The sequence below is a fragment of the Phocoena phocoena genome, chromosome 1, assembly GCF_963924675.1.
Source record: "Phocoena phocoena chromosome 1, mPhoPho1.1, whole genome shotgun sequence".
Taxonomy (NCBI): domain Eukaryota; kingdom Metazoa; phylum Chordata; class Mammalia; order Artiodactyla; family Phocoenidae; genus Phocoena; species Phocoena phocoena.
The window spans coordinates 131,577,633-131,590,891 of record NC_089219.1 but is presented as its reverse complement, the minus strand read 5'-3'; the positions used below and the strand labels follow the sequence as shown (position 1 = coordinate 131,590,891).

The 13,259-nt window shown below is 48.8% G+C and overlaps 1 protein-coding gene across 1 annotated transcript; it reads left to right on the top strand.

The window, feature by feature from the left end:
• The first annotated feature begins 1,219 nt into the window (after positions 1-1,219).
• Positions 1,220-1,519, top strand: KIAA0040 (KIAA0040 ortholog). The gene has a single exon (XM_065897749.1). The coding sequence runs from the start codon at positions 1,220-1,222 to the stop codon at positions 1,517-1,519; it is 300 nt and encodes a 99-aa protein (XP_065753821.1).
• Positions 1,520-13,259: the final 11,740 nt, after the last annotated feature.

The following is a 13,259-nucleotide window of genomic DNA, read 5'->3' as shown; positions in this document are numbered from 1 at the left end:
TAGGCAATGTCTTTTTTATTTTCCTGAGCAATGTCTTATGCCAAGAGGTCTCTTCAATTTCTTTGAATTATCCTTGTCCTCCAAGTCTTATTTAGACCCGAGAACCTGTGGATTCCAGAACTGAAGGTGCCTCTAAGACCTTATACTTGAGGACTGAGGCCTGATATATAGGTAGAGAGTTGGAGAAGGTGCCACAGGAAGAGGGGCCACTCTGGACAAGCAACCAGAACAGTGCCGGCTGTAAGCTGAGCTCAGAACAGGAGTAGAGAGACATCCAGGGACCTCATCGCTGTTTCCAAGCACCATCACTGATCAGCCTGCAAAACTCTTTCCACCGCAAAGAAAGGGAACAGGCAGGGAAGGAGACTTGGGAATCTTTGGCTGGGGGACAGAAAGCAGAGACAAGGGTAATGAGGGAGAGGAAGGTAGAAACAGAGAGAACTGGTTTCCCACACAAAGCACGACGAGGCACAGGAGTGGGGTATAAGGAGGGGGGAGACACGGAGCAGGGAAGAGAGCATGAAGGGACAGCAAGGAAGGCAGGAGTGAGGCAGGATGAGGACTGATGACCTCCTAGCCTGGGGAGGTCCAAGTCCCCTATGACAGCCAGCAAGACTTGGACATTCTATCTTGTGCTTAAGCTTTAATTAGTGTTGAAAACGGCAAGTTCATAGAAGGTCAGATATGGAGCTGTCCTGTGGGGAGTATGTATTCAACACCTATCAGGTGAGCTGCAGTGGAGAACTGCTCCTGTAGAGGGTCCAGGGACCCTTAACCAGAACACTGTGAATACACACATTGATTTACTTATCTGACAACTGCAGAGCACTTACTATGTACCAGGTCTGATATGCTATTAATTTTTATATCCTAAGCCCCATACAGTTGTACATAGCAAGAATTAGTTAATACTTAATTGACTAAATGCATGTGTTTATCTTGTTTATAGAGTCTCAATACAATTTCAGTGAACTCTGGAAACCTTTGATTTCCTCCCATTTCCTAAGCCTAAAATCGATGATGTTATTAAAAATCACAGACCATTCCCACTGCGTATCTCTTAAATTATCTGTTTTTCTCTCTTTAGGTGCTATCCGTGGCATGCCCAAACCCAAAGCTGGTAGAGGAATAAGTTACAAGTGGGCAATTCTGCAACCTGTCACGCCCAGGCCTTGCTGGTGAGCTGAGAGGCTCCTCTGGTCCCATCTAGCCAAGCACCATGGAGAAAATCAGCACCTTCTTTAGCGCCATCTGGGACACCATCTCGGCCAAACACCAAGAGGGCCTCTTCAACAGCATCTGTCTAGGCATCCTCCTGGGTCTGCCCCTAGTGGTGATTATCACCCTCCTCTTCATCTGTTGCCATTGCTGCTGGAGCCGGGCAGGCAAAAGTGGCCAACAGCCAGAGCGAAACAAGGGGAAGAAGAAGAAGAAAAAGAAGAAGGCTGAAGAAGACCTCTGGATCTCCGCTCAGCCCAAGCTTCTCCAGATGGACAAGAGGCCATCACTGCCCGTCTAGTTAGACAGGAGGCAGAAGTGTCCTCCCCTGGGGGCTCAGCTGCCCTCCAACCACACACAGGGTAGGGAGGAGAAATCCCTGAAGTGATGCACTCACATCCACAGAGGAGCTACTCAACCAAGGAGCAAACCTCAGACTGAGTATCCCCACGGAGGACATTCCCGGGGAACACGTGGACAAGTCTTAGGTGCTGTCTCAGCATCTGTGTGTCCAATAGCAATGCTCTTTACTACAGACTCAGGCATGCCTTCCACCCACCTCTGGCACATTCCATATGCAAAAGCACAAGGAACGTTTATCCATACATCTTGACATATCTCCCAAATGCACACATGCACACCACATACACACACACACACGCACACACATTCAGGCAACAGGTACCTGGACAAGTATATACTGTTCATCAAATGGTCACTGAATGTCTACTTTGTACAAGGCACTAAACAAGGCAGTACATTATCTGCTCTTAGAAAAACATCTCATAGGAAAGCCTGGCAGACCCGGGCACACATGCACAATTACATAACCAGACAAGAGGCCTACGCACTGTCAGTGCCACACACCACTCAGGTTAGAGATGTATGCTCTTCTGTTCCCATCCCCACATAGCCTTTTACTGGGGATCTTCATATGAGGACATTCCAGCAACCTGGTACAGCCCCCGTTCCTGTATATTGATACAGACACACCAAGTTCCTGTGCTTCTGACCTCTCACCTGGGAGGAAAAGTTTAAAGTGTGATGGATCAAAATTCATCGAAAGCTATTGTCTCGCACATCATGACAAGGTCCTCAGCACCACTGATGGCTGTTTAATGTAATCCAAGACCTCTCTTTGAGATGCTACCCTCAGAACCACTCAGCAAGGCTCCCTTCTCCAAGCAAGGACAAACGGCTCCTGGTAGCGACCGCTAGGAGGCTATGGAGACCGGGTGTACGCCATCCACTTCAGTGGACTACCGTTGTATACCTGTGCAATGTATGTTTCACAGATGGGAAGGGGATGCCACCCCTGAGCCAGTGATCCCCTATGAAACCAAAGGTTTTCAGCAGGGAAGGGATTAGGACAATCACAGGTACAGTCTCACAGAAGGCACACTGGAAACAATTTCATAAGGTTGTCATGGGTGCATGGTATGTTGCAGATGGGATGCAGAAGTTACAGAATTTAAATGAAAGTAGGACGAAGCTATACAGAGGTTGATCGATATTTATTTTGAAGCTCAGGCAAGCGCCTTGCACACAGTCGGTACTCACAACTGTCTGTGGATGCTGTCGGATATGTGATGATGTTAAGGGTAAACTTGTAACACCTCCCCAATTCCCCCAAGTGACCTTCCCTTCTCAGTGAGCCCACTAATTGCTGCAACAGATGGAAGTTGGGTATCGAATTCCGCAGGAGGGGGGCGCATGTAGGACCAAGGGTCGGGTTGACAAGTCTGCCCTGAGAGCCATGAGGACATGTAAGCTAGGTCCGCAGTGAGTTGAGGAGAGCGTCTTCCCACCGGGCTGAGGTTGGGGGGGCCGAATTAATCCACTCATAGGGTGAACTGGTCGGTATTTTGATTGTATTGTGACCATATCACAAAGATGGATAATTTCCAACTTGGGAGCAGGTTGGGCTCTAAACGTTCATTTGCAAATCTGCTGGGTAGCTCTCTTGAAATATTTTCCCACAGAAGCTCTTCTAAATGGTGGTGAAATTACAATTTAATTAACAAGGTAGCTAAACTATGATATTTATAGAAGCAAAAGCTAAATTCTGAAAGACTGTGTTCATGGAGAAATGTATTCTATTTGTTCACTTGGGCTAGCTGGTACTCAACTGCCCTCCAGGTAAAGTCCAGGTCTAGTCCTATGGAGGGGAGGTGTCTGGTAGCAACTGCTGCACCAAGGCCTTCTGACAGATGACCCTGTGAAGCATAATTCAGGCCTGCTTATATTTTAAAAACAGTCATGTTCACCCTCTCACCCTAAGTGGCCTTAAATACCCTGGGCACTCAGGCTCCTTATGCGTAAACCTCTTTGACCAGAGAAAGAAGCACCCTCTGATGCTCTGTCCCCTTGTCATATGGAGACTTGTCCTAGAGCATCTGGCTGTCCCCTTCACATCCCAGGATGACTTGTCTTCTCCCCACACAACATGCATGTGACTCCCCACATACCCCACTGCCCAGCAGGGTGAGTTACTCTTTCAGTCTCCAACTCCCAGCCCCCATAAAACGGATGACTTGGGGGAGACGTGGAGGCTGATGGCCGAGACTGGCGTCAGATATAATCTAGGAGAGAGGATCTCCGGGATCAGGGACCGCACAAGTGCCATGGTTGCCTTGACAACCGGCTGCTAGTTTGAATTAAGAGAGCAGTCGGTCGTCATTGCCATGACAAGGCCTCTGTCTCCAGGGGCAGTGCCCCACTGTCTCCTCACAGAATGGACCTGCTCTACGTCCAGGTATGAAACACCCAGAAACACACTTCTCAGTTGCTTCTGTACCCAGGTTTGGAGACCCAAACCCTGAAAGAGGCTTATCTTTTTCCCACCCAACCTCCCCGAAAACCTTCACTGGAGTACCGAGAATAGTCCTGGAGTGTGATACGCCCGCAAATTTTTGTTGAATTCGTGGGCGCGTGAAAGGAGCTCAAAGCAATAACTGCAGTCCACTACCATTTCTTCCCACTTCATTCTCATCTTTCTCTCCCCTGTTTTCTTCTCTTATTCCCCTCCTCTCTGGGCACCACCCCAGCTCCATTCTTCTATCCCTCTCCATCTTTACTCCTTCCCAGCCTCTGTCCCAGAACTGCCACTGGCAGCCAGGGGTGCCTCAGGACTGGAGCCTGCTTGGCCCATCTCGGGGAGGTTAAGCTAACAGAGGGCAAAAAGGATGGTAAAGAAGAGGCTTCCTAAACCAGCCCAGACTGGGGGAGGAGCCCCCAGGCCCAGGACTTCTGAATGGTCAGAAGAGGTCTTTCTCCCACTGCTTAATGGATTCATTTTGGGTTTCTTGGGGGAAGGGGAAGATGCAGAAAAAAGGGCAGTTACCTCTTCAGGAAGAATACAAATGGTCCAAGTTGTATAGTATTTGTCAGTATTTTTTTTTCTGGAAAATTCAAACAAACCAAGAGAAGAACTTATTTAAATAAAATACTTTGAAAATGAAAAGCCATGCCTGGCCTCCTTACTTATGGAATCAGATAGTTATTTTCTTGACACTGGAGACTACCGTCTCCCAGACATCACTCAGAATGATGGATGCAATGACTTCCTCTGGGACACCTAACGCCCAGCCATCCCCAGGCACTGCCTTCCCCGGCAGAGTCAGAGGTCCAAGGACCAGGGATGAACTCTCGCACCGCTACCTGCAGAGTAGACACCTCAAAGACTAGGCACCCTCAGAGGTGCCAGGTGCAGAAAAACACACTGATGTTCCTTGGCAACACTTAGAGAATGTTCCCATCAATGAGGTCAATCAATATCCTCTTAAAGGAAAAACGGGAAAATAGCAAAGACTAAGTAAAAACAGACTTCTGAGTTAAATATGGTGCTGGAAACGGGAGAGACCAAATGCTTCTATAGTAGCTGCAAGGGAGACAGACAGATAAATAGAGGAGAGTAGGTGGACGATATAGAAATAGAGACAGACAGACACACACGTGTACGAGTGTATAAATGTATATCTTTTTCAAGTCGGCCATCGCTTTGCATTGGTTAAGAAATGTAATGAGTTAGATGCTCCTGATTCCTCCCTTGATGATGCTAAGCTGTCATTAAAGCAGAAACTATCTAGAGCAGTGCTGTCCAATAGAACTAGGAATGATGGAAATCTTCCTACCCCGTCCAATATGGTACCATTAGCCATATATGGCTATTTAAATTAATTAAAATTAAATAAACTTAAAGGTCCAGTAGCTGAGTCACACCAGCCACATTTCACTTGCTCAACCACCACACACGGTTGGTGGCTACCACCCTGGAGAACATGGGCCGAGAAGCTTGTGGGGGGAGGGGTCAAACACGCTGGCAAAGCACCATGTTTACTGCACTTCAAGCACCTAGGCAGCCCCGAGCCTCATCTCTTCCGAGGCAGGCTGATTATTCCTGTTGCTGTACTTGATCCCTGGGGTCCCTTCCCCATCACCACACATCCCATGAGCAACTGAGGACAGAGACCCTTCAGTCAGCTCTCTGATCCTTCCTCCAGGACTTCTAAAACTTTCCACCCTGGAGGAAGGAACGTTGCCCAGACAGCATCTGGGGGAGAGGCAGCTGCGGCACACCTGAGCGGATGCCAGAGCTCAGTGCCATCAGCTCCACCTGCCCAGGCTCAGCCCTGACCTTGGGGGTGTGAATGTAAATTTGGACAATGCTATGAGCATTCTCAACTCACCAGAACCCTCTGCACTGACCTCTTGCCCTTTGCCTTTAGTATTATTCCCAGATTCAAAGTCACACGATTACAAGATTGAAGAGTCCCTTTAACACAGCTTGCAATCTCTGCCATAGGTTCAAAGGGACGTTTTCAAATACCTGTGATACTTCATTCAGGACCAGCCATGCATGCAGGTATCTATCTAACTCCCTCTTGAGACTATTTATTCCATTGACATTTTTTTAAATAAATTTATTTATTTATTTTTGGCTGCGTTGGGTCTTCACTGCTGCGCGTGGGCTTTCTCTAGTTGCAGAGAGTGGGGGCTTCTCTTTGTTGTGGTGCATGGGCTTCTCACTGCAGTGGATTCTCTTGTTGCAGAGCACGGGCCCTAGGCACACGGGCTTCAGTAGTTGTGGCTCGTGGGCTCAGTAGTTGTGGCTCGTGGGCTCAGTAGTTGTGGCTCGCGGGCTCTAGAGCGCAGGCTCAGTAGTTGTGGCACACAGACTTAGTTGCTCCGCTGCATGTGGGATCTTCCCGGACCAGGGATCGAACCCACGTCCCCTGCATTGGCAGGCGGATTCTCAACCACTGCGCCACCAGGAAAGTCCCCCCTTTAACATTTTTGATTCTAGTATGTGCCGAGCACATCAGGTGGCAGCAATATAAAGTCATCTGGAGGGGCTCACAGCCTGGCTGTGGGAACAGACAAGCAAAGAGACCATTATAGTACGGTATGGTCACTGCTTCCAAAGAGGGAAGTTTCAAAGCTGGAGTCAGGGCAGGCTGTGGGGAGACGGGGGGCGTCACTCAGAAGCTGTCCCCCAGAAGAGAGCTGCAGAGGAGGCCACTGGGAAAGGAGGGCACCATTTGCATCTGCATATAACCTGACAGTGCAGCCTGGTGAGGACCACTGTAAGTGTGGGAAGCTAGGACTGGAGTTGTCCAGACTCTGAGGCTAACTCCAACTCTCACTGTTGTGTAATTCAGGCCCAGGACTTAATGTCCGTGAAGAATTCATGACAGTACCTATCTCACAGGGATGAGAGGATTAAATGAGATAATGCATACAAGCATTCAGCACAGGGCCTGGCTTACTATAAGTGCTCAGTAAATGTGCATTATTATTAAGGACAGAAGGAAGATCATGAGAGAGTTGTGTCCTCGAAGTCAAAGGAGAAGAAACTTTCAAGAAGAAAGCCAGAGTCTGGAGAGGCAGATGGTGCAGACAGGCCAAATGAGATAGGGACTGAAAATAATGTACATCTTCTATTCCCACTGATGTAATACGTTCCTCAATTTCACCACACACTGCACTGTCCACAGTATTATTAATACTCTTTGAATTAAGGGCTCCCAATTTACAGTATGTGACAGGTGAACTTCTTAAGTAGCTATCCCGCCTCACCTCAAGCCACCCTAGGGTGACAGTGCCTTCTGGTGGCCAGATCAGGAGAGTCTGAGTCAACATCTTTTTCACCTTACAACAGTGTTTGCCTTAGAACATCAATCCAGCTACGTCACAGGTCCTCAAACTCAATGTGCTAAAGACTCACTGGGTTTTATGTGATAGCCACAAACCTGTCAGGGTCAGTGACGCCATGCTCATTTGCTAGATAAGGGATTTTCATAACCCTAACTCTTAGTTGCTGTTAAAACATATTTCTGGTGAAGTATTCCAGATTTTACATCACTGCCTAGGAACGCTTCCCTAAGTACACAAGTTTTCCCATCACAACAAGATCAGACTGTATGGCAACCATGTTCCTGTGTTCCCAGCACTCTAGCCCATTCTCACCCGCATTAGAATTAGCCATTATGAGGCCAGAATTCTGTCTTATTCAGCACTGTATCTCCAGTTCCTAGCGTGGAGCCTGGTGCATACTATATGCTAAATAAATGCAGTGATTGGGGGAAAAAAGAAAGAGAATCACTGGGTGTTTCTCACAAGTGCAGAGACCCAGTCCCTCTCTGCCCTTCTGCTGGATTTATTACATCTTGGATGAGACCAGACAAGCTGCTCTTCTAACAAGAACTCTAGGTAAATGACAGTGGTCTCTGAACCATACCTCGACAAATATTGATATTATCTATTCAGAAACCAAAAGCATTCTATCGTCAAATAAGTTTGTAAAGCACTGCATACCATGACTTTCCCACTCCTCCTTGGAATGTGCAATGCAGGTATCACGTTAAAGGTTCTAATGGGTACTGGAATAAGGAAATGGTGTAACTCCGCTGAACTCAGCTTTCCCAAGCTTATTTGACCACGTAACCTCTTCTTTTAGCACCTCTGGAGGAGCAAGGGTTCCAAGGAACACAGCTTGGGAAATGCTGCCGTGGAGAGTTTGTGTACCCCCATGCTTCATCTGTTTGTCTTTTACTGCTAACACCTCAATTCATATCATCCCCAAGGAAACCCCTTTCGAAATGTAGAGATTTTCCTTTACCTTTACAAACCTTTCTTTCTCACTCTGCGCTTTCTCTTTCTTCTGTGAGCCATAATAATCCTATTGGTGGTTATTCATAGCAAATATACCTTAGAGCTAGCTAGGGATACCCCTCTATCAAGGAAAAATATATATATATCCAAAAGCTCTGAGAGAAGTTATGGAGACTAAAGATGCAAGGCCTCTATCTTACCATTCCAGAGTGCTTCTACCTCACAGTTATGGGCACTTTCAATACCTCATTTGACTCTTGCAGCAACTGACGCAGTGAGTAAATCAGGGACTAACGTCATCCCCATTTTATAAAGGAAGAAAGTGAGGCCCAGAAAGGTAAGCAACTCACGCAAACCTGGAAACCTGAAGACCAAAGTCTTCAGACTCCTATCCTAGTGCCCCTTGTGCACACAGGGCATCACGATCCAGGCCATTCTGCTGGTCTGGCCTCCTCAGAGACTGTTAACTTGCAGAAGCACCTCCTCTGGGTCAGAAACTTATAGAAGCCCCTAACGGGCTCTGCCCACAAGCCTTCAGACACCCAACTGTCTCCTTCAGATGTTCCACCGTGTAGCATGAGCCCTGACAGTTCCGTTTTTTCTTTTTTGTAATCCAAGTGCCTGATTTAAGCTTTGATTGCAGAGGCATCCATTTCAAAGAGGCACCCACTTCAAAGACCGCGATGCAGGATAAACACACTGCCATCCACACAGATGGACAAGGACCCAGGCCACCTCCCACACTGGGGCTCCTTTGTTTTAGAGATTCCGGTTGATTTCAGTAACTAACCATTTGGGCCTCTTGATTTTTTTTCTTCTTTTTCTGCACTTGAAATTCCCACTCCTATGTTTTCAATTCACCAGTGAAGAGCGAGCCCTCGAAATCCTAGGCCCCCACTGCAGACTCCAATAAAAGGAGAACCCTAGGCCCGCTCTCTCTGGAGCTCATTTTCTCTCTCTCTCCCTCCCACACACAACCTCACAATGTGGCCTCCTGTGTGCCGTGTAATTTCCAGGTCTTGCAAGTAATAAACCTTTATTTTTCAAAGGTTCCTGACGGCTATTGCTGAAGGGTATCTTACAATTATAATAAGAACTCAAGGGCCAGTCCAACCAAAACATTGGGTATTGATAGGCTGAGACCAGCCCAGAACACAGAGACAGCCTTATCTGCTTCCTATCCTTCCCTAATCAAGCCTAATTTTCTTCACCTGCCAAAATAAAGAACTGGTTTCACTCCACCGTTCTTTTACTTAAATTGCAATACTACAATACCTTTGTTTTCTATTTCTGTCATTATAAGTGCACTGCAATTTATCTGAATTATAGAATGAACAGGCTTTTCTGGGCTAGCCTGAGAACCTAATTTCTTTATATACCATTGGCGGCGGAACTCAACCCATTTCCTCGTAGCAACATCCAACCAACAGAAGGACTTTGGAAGTGGATTCACTTGCACTTTAGGAACTGCCTAAAACCCCTTCCAGGGGTGCCCCCCATCCCCTTGCCGGACCACCAGCCCAGTGGGCCAGGTCGGGGGACAGAGTACCTGTCTCACGAGGCAGTCTCTTCAAAGTGTTTCCCAGTTACCTGTTTTGTGCAGCAGCACTGCCTGCGCAACCACCAAGCACTGGCTGGACGCTGAGTCGTACCCCAGAGGCTGACTCTCCAGGTCATTCTATCCAGGAAGGAAGGAACGTGAAGACCCCCAGAACTTCCCTTTCTGGAGGAGAGGAAAGTGGCGCTGAGGCTAGAGGCTCCCGGTAGGACCACACTGCCATCTGCTGGCCCGGCCGCGTACAGCGCGCCCCGCTGCGCGGGGAGGCTGCCCTCAGACGTTATTGATTGATCCGCGCTCTTCATTGACAGAAAACACCTTCCCCGATCCTCTCCACCGCCCTGGGGAAAGGCTTAAGGGAACGACTTGGAAATTCTTTTAGCGGAAGACTTCCTCCAGTAAATGAGTACGTTTCGCCGAGAGCATTTCATTATTTATAATTGTTTTTCCACTGCCATGCTGTACCCGCATTGACACTCCACTCTGTCCACAGCCTGTCTCTCTTCACACACCATACCTAGTCCTTTTCTTTCATGTCATCCCTTTGATCACAGTTCCTTGGGTCATTTTTTTTTTCTTTCTCCCTTCAGCATTTCCTAGCTTGAAGGATCCTTGAATCCCTGAGAATTCCAAGTTAAAAAGTAGAAACCCTGGGCTCCCCTGGTGGCGCAGTGGTTGGGAGTCCGCCTGCCGATGCAGGGGACGCGGGTTCGTGCCCCGGTCCGGGAAGATCCCACATGCCGTGGAGCGGCTGGGCCCGTGAGCCATGGCCGCTGAGTCTGCACGTCCGCAGCCTGTGCTCCGCAATGGGAGAGGCCACAACAGTGAGAGGCCCGCGTACAGCAAAAAAAAAAAAAAAGGTAGAATTCCTTTTTTTTTTTTTTTTTTTTTGGCCGCAGGGCTTGTGTGTGGGGGATCGACCAGGATTGAACCCAAGCCTTCAGCAGTGAAAGTGCAGAGGCCTAAACATGGGACCACCAGGGAACTCCCAAAAGTAGAACTCTTGACATCTTGTGACAAACATAAAAGTTAGGACCCTCTTCCCAGAGGAAGCTACTGTCAAGAACCAGCCCTAAACTCTGCATGAAAGGATCCCTCCCCTCCCTTTACCACCCACCTCCCTCAAATCCTGTTAATCCTTCCTCCGAAATATTATTTAATCTATGCTCTTCTTCCCTTTCCCACAATTTCTGCCACAGGCCAAGGAAGTCAGTACCTATTGCCTATTGCAATAACCCTTAACTTGTCTGTGAATCTCCACTCTTTCCCTAAAACAGCCCTCCACGCCTCCCCCTATTCTCTATGCTGTCACCAGACTGATGTTTCCAAAATACAAGCCTCACTACAAGTGTCACTCCAAGGTTTAAACACCCCTGAGTGTTCTCCACTGCCCCCCTTTTTCATCTTAGCCATGGTTCTCAGCCCCAGTTGCATGTTAGAAGCCCCTGGAGCCTTAAAAAACTCAGAGGCAGGGCTTCCCTGGTGGCACAGTGGTCAAGAGTCCGCCTGCCGATGCAGGGGACACGGGTTTGTGCCCCGGTCCGGGAGGATCCCACATGCCGCGGAGCGGCTGGACCCGTGAGCCATGGCCGCTGAGCCTGCGCATCTGGAGCCTGTGCTCCACAACGGGAGAGGCCGCGGCAGTGAGAGGCCCACGTACCGCAAAAAAAAAAAACCAAAAAATACTCAGAGGCACAGGACTCAGCTGAGACCCACTGAAGCAGTGTCTCTGGAGGTGAAGTAGGATCAGGCTGGTAACAGCTCCAGCTGATTGTGCTAAACAGTGAGACCACAGTGCTTACACGGCCGAGACCAGTCCCTGCCCATCTCTCCAGCAAGGCTCCCCACCAGCCACTCCTCACCCCACCTAGAAACCATCTTCTTCCCTCAAACACACCACACGCCACCCTTTTTCATCCTTGCCATCAAGTGTCCTCCTCCCAAGGTGCCCTGCCTCCCCCAGGCCTCTCGTTTCTCCCCTGGCAAACTCAGAGTCCCCCTTCCGGACGCAATGCTGACACCACGCCCACAATGCTTTCTAGGGCACCCCGCTCTGTTCACAGCATTCTCCCCGTCGCAGTGCCCACTGTCGTGGTCTGTCCCCGTGGCCATCCCCACCACACTGCGAGCAGGGGCTGTGTTCTGCTCATCGAGGCTTTGCTAGTATCTTGCCTGCAACAGGCAATGGCTCAGAGACTTTATCAACTGCTTGTGATACTTCTGTCCTCGCTTTTACCCTAGTGCCTGGCTGTGCCATCTGTCTCTTCTATGACAGCTTTTGTTTTCTTTGGTTTGTCCTACCCGGTAGGAATTGTCCCTTAAGCTTCAAAACCCTGATGGCTCATAACCTGGCTCTAAGAAATGTGTCGGACCCTTGAAAAAGCAGGTCTATCCAGAAATCTATTCTGGGGCCTATATTCAGCTACCAGAGCAGGAGTTGCCAGAGCTGGTCATGTTAAAATGAGGTTAGGCACAGAGATTTAAGTCTGGAATGTTCTCCTCAGTCAGACAAACATCCTTTGAAAATGAGCTTCCCACCTCCTGCACTTTCTTCTTTGCCCCAGTGGAATCCTTGAAGGGTCAACTGAGGTTTTCTCTGTCCTGTCCCTTCAGGGCAGCAAGGACCCTACAGGCAAAAGAATGCAAGAAACAGCTCCCGTTTCCCACAAGCCCTCTTCTTGGCCAGCGGTGGGAAAACACCAGGGTTGGTGAACACGGACGGGGCTGTGCTGCTGCCACCATCACAGACGCCTCCTGAGCAAACAGGCCATCAGAGGGTGCCCCCTGCGCCACCAGAGCTACTCAGAGAGCGGTCACCCATCCAACAGCAGCCCTGGCCCAGAGCTGCTGAGTCAGAAGGGCTGCGGCCCAGCAATCCTGCCCCACCAGGCACATGTGACAAGTGCAGTTAAATTTGGGAAGCACCACCCACGATGCACCCGACCCCACCCCCGCTCTGAATCATTCCAGGGTTTGATCCACTTTGCAAAGGAGGCTTTTCTTTTCTAAAGAGGCTGCACCCACTGGGATGAGCACAGGGCTCCCGAGCCACCAAGGTGAGAACTTCGTGTGCAAACAGGAGACCAGAGGCCTCGGAACTGAGAAGCTGTGAAAGGGAGATTTAAAACGGACAAGGAAATAAGCTCAGCCTCCAGCCCTGAGGAAGTTGGATCAAACTAAAGACATCCGGCCAGTCTCTGCAAATATCTACTCCTCAGAGAGGCCCGTGGAGTCCCCCACTTCTGCCACCAATCTCCCCCTCCATCTCTTAATCCTACTATAATTTTCTTCCATGGCACTCATCACTTCTGGGAATTGTACGTGTATCTGTTTTTTATTGTCAGTCTCCACAAGTAGAATATAAGCACAA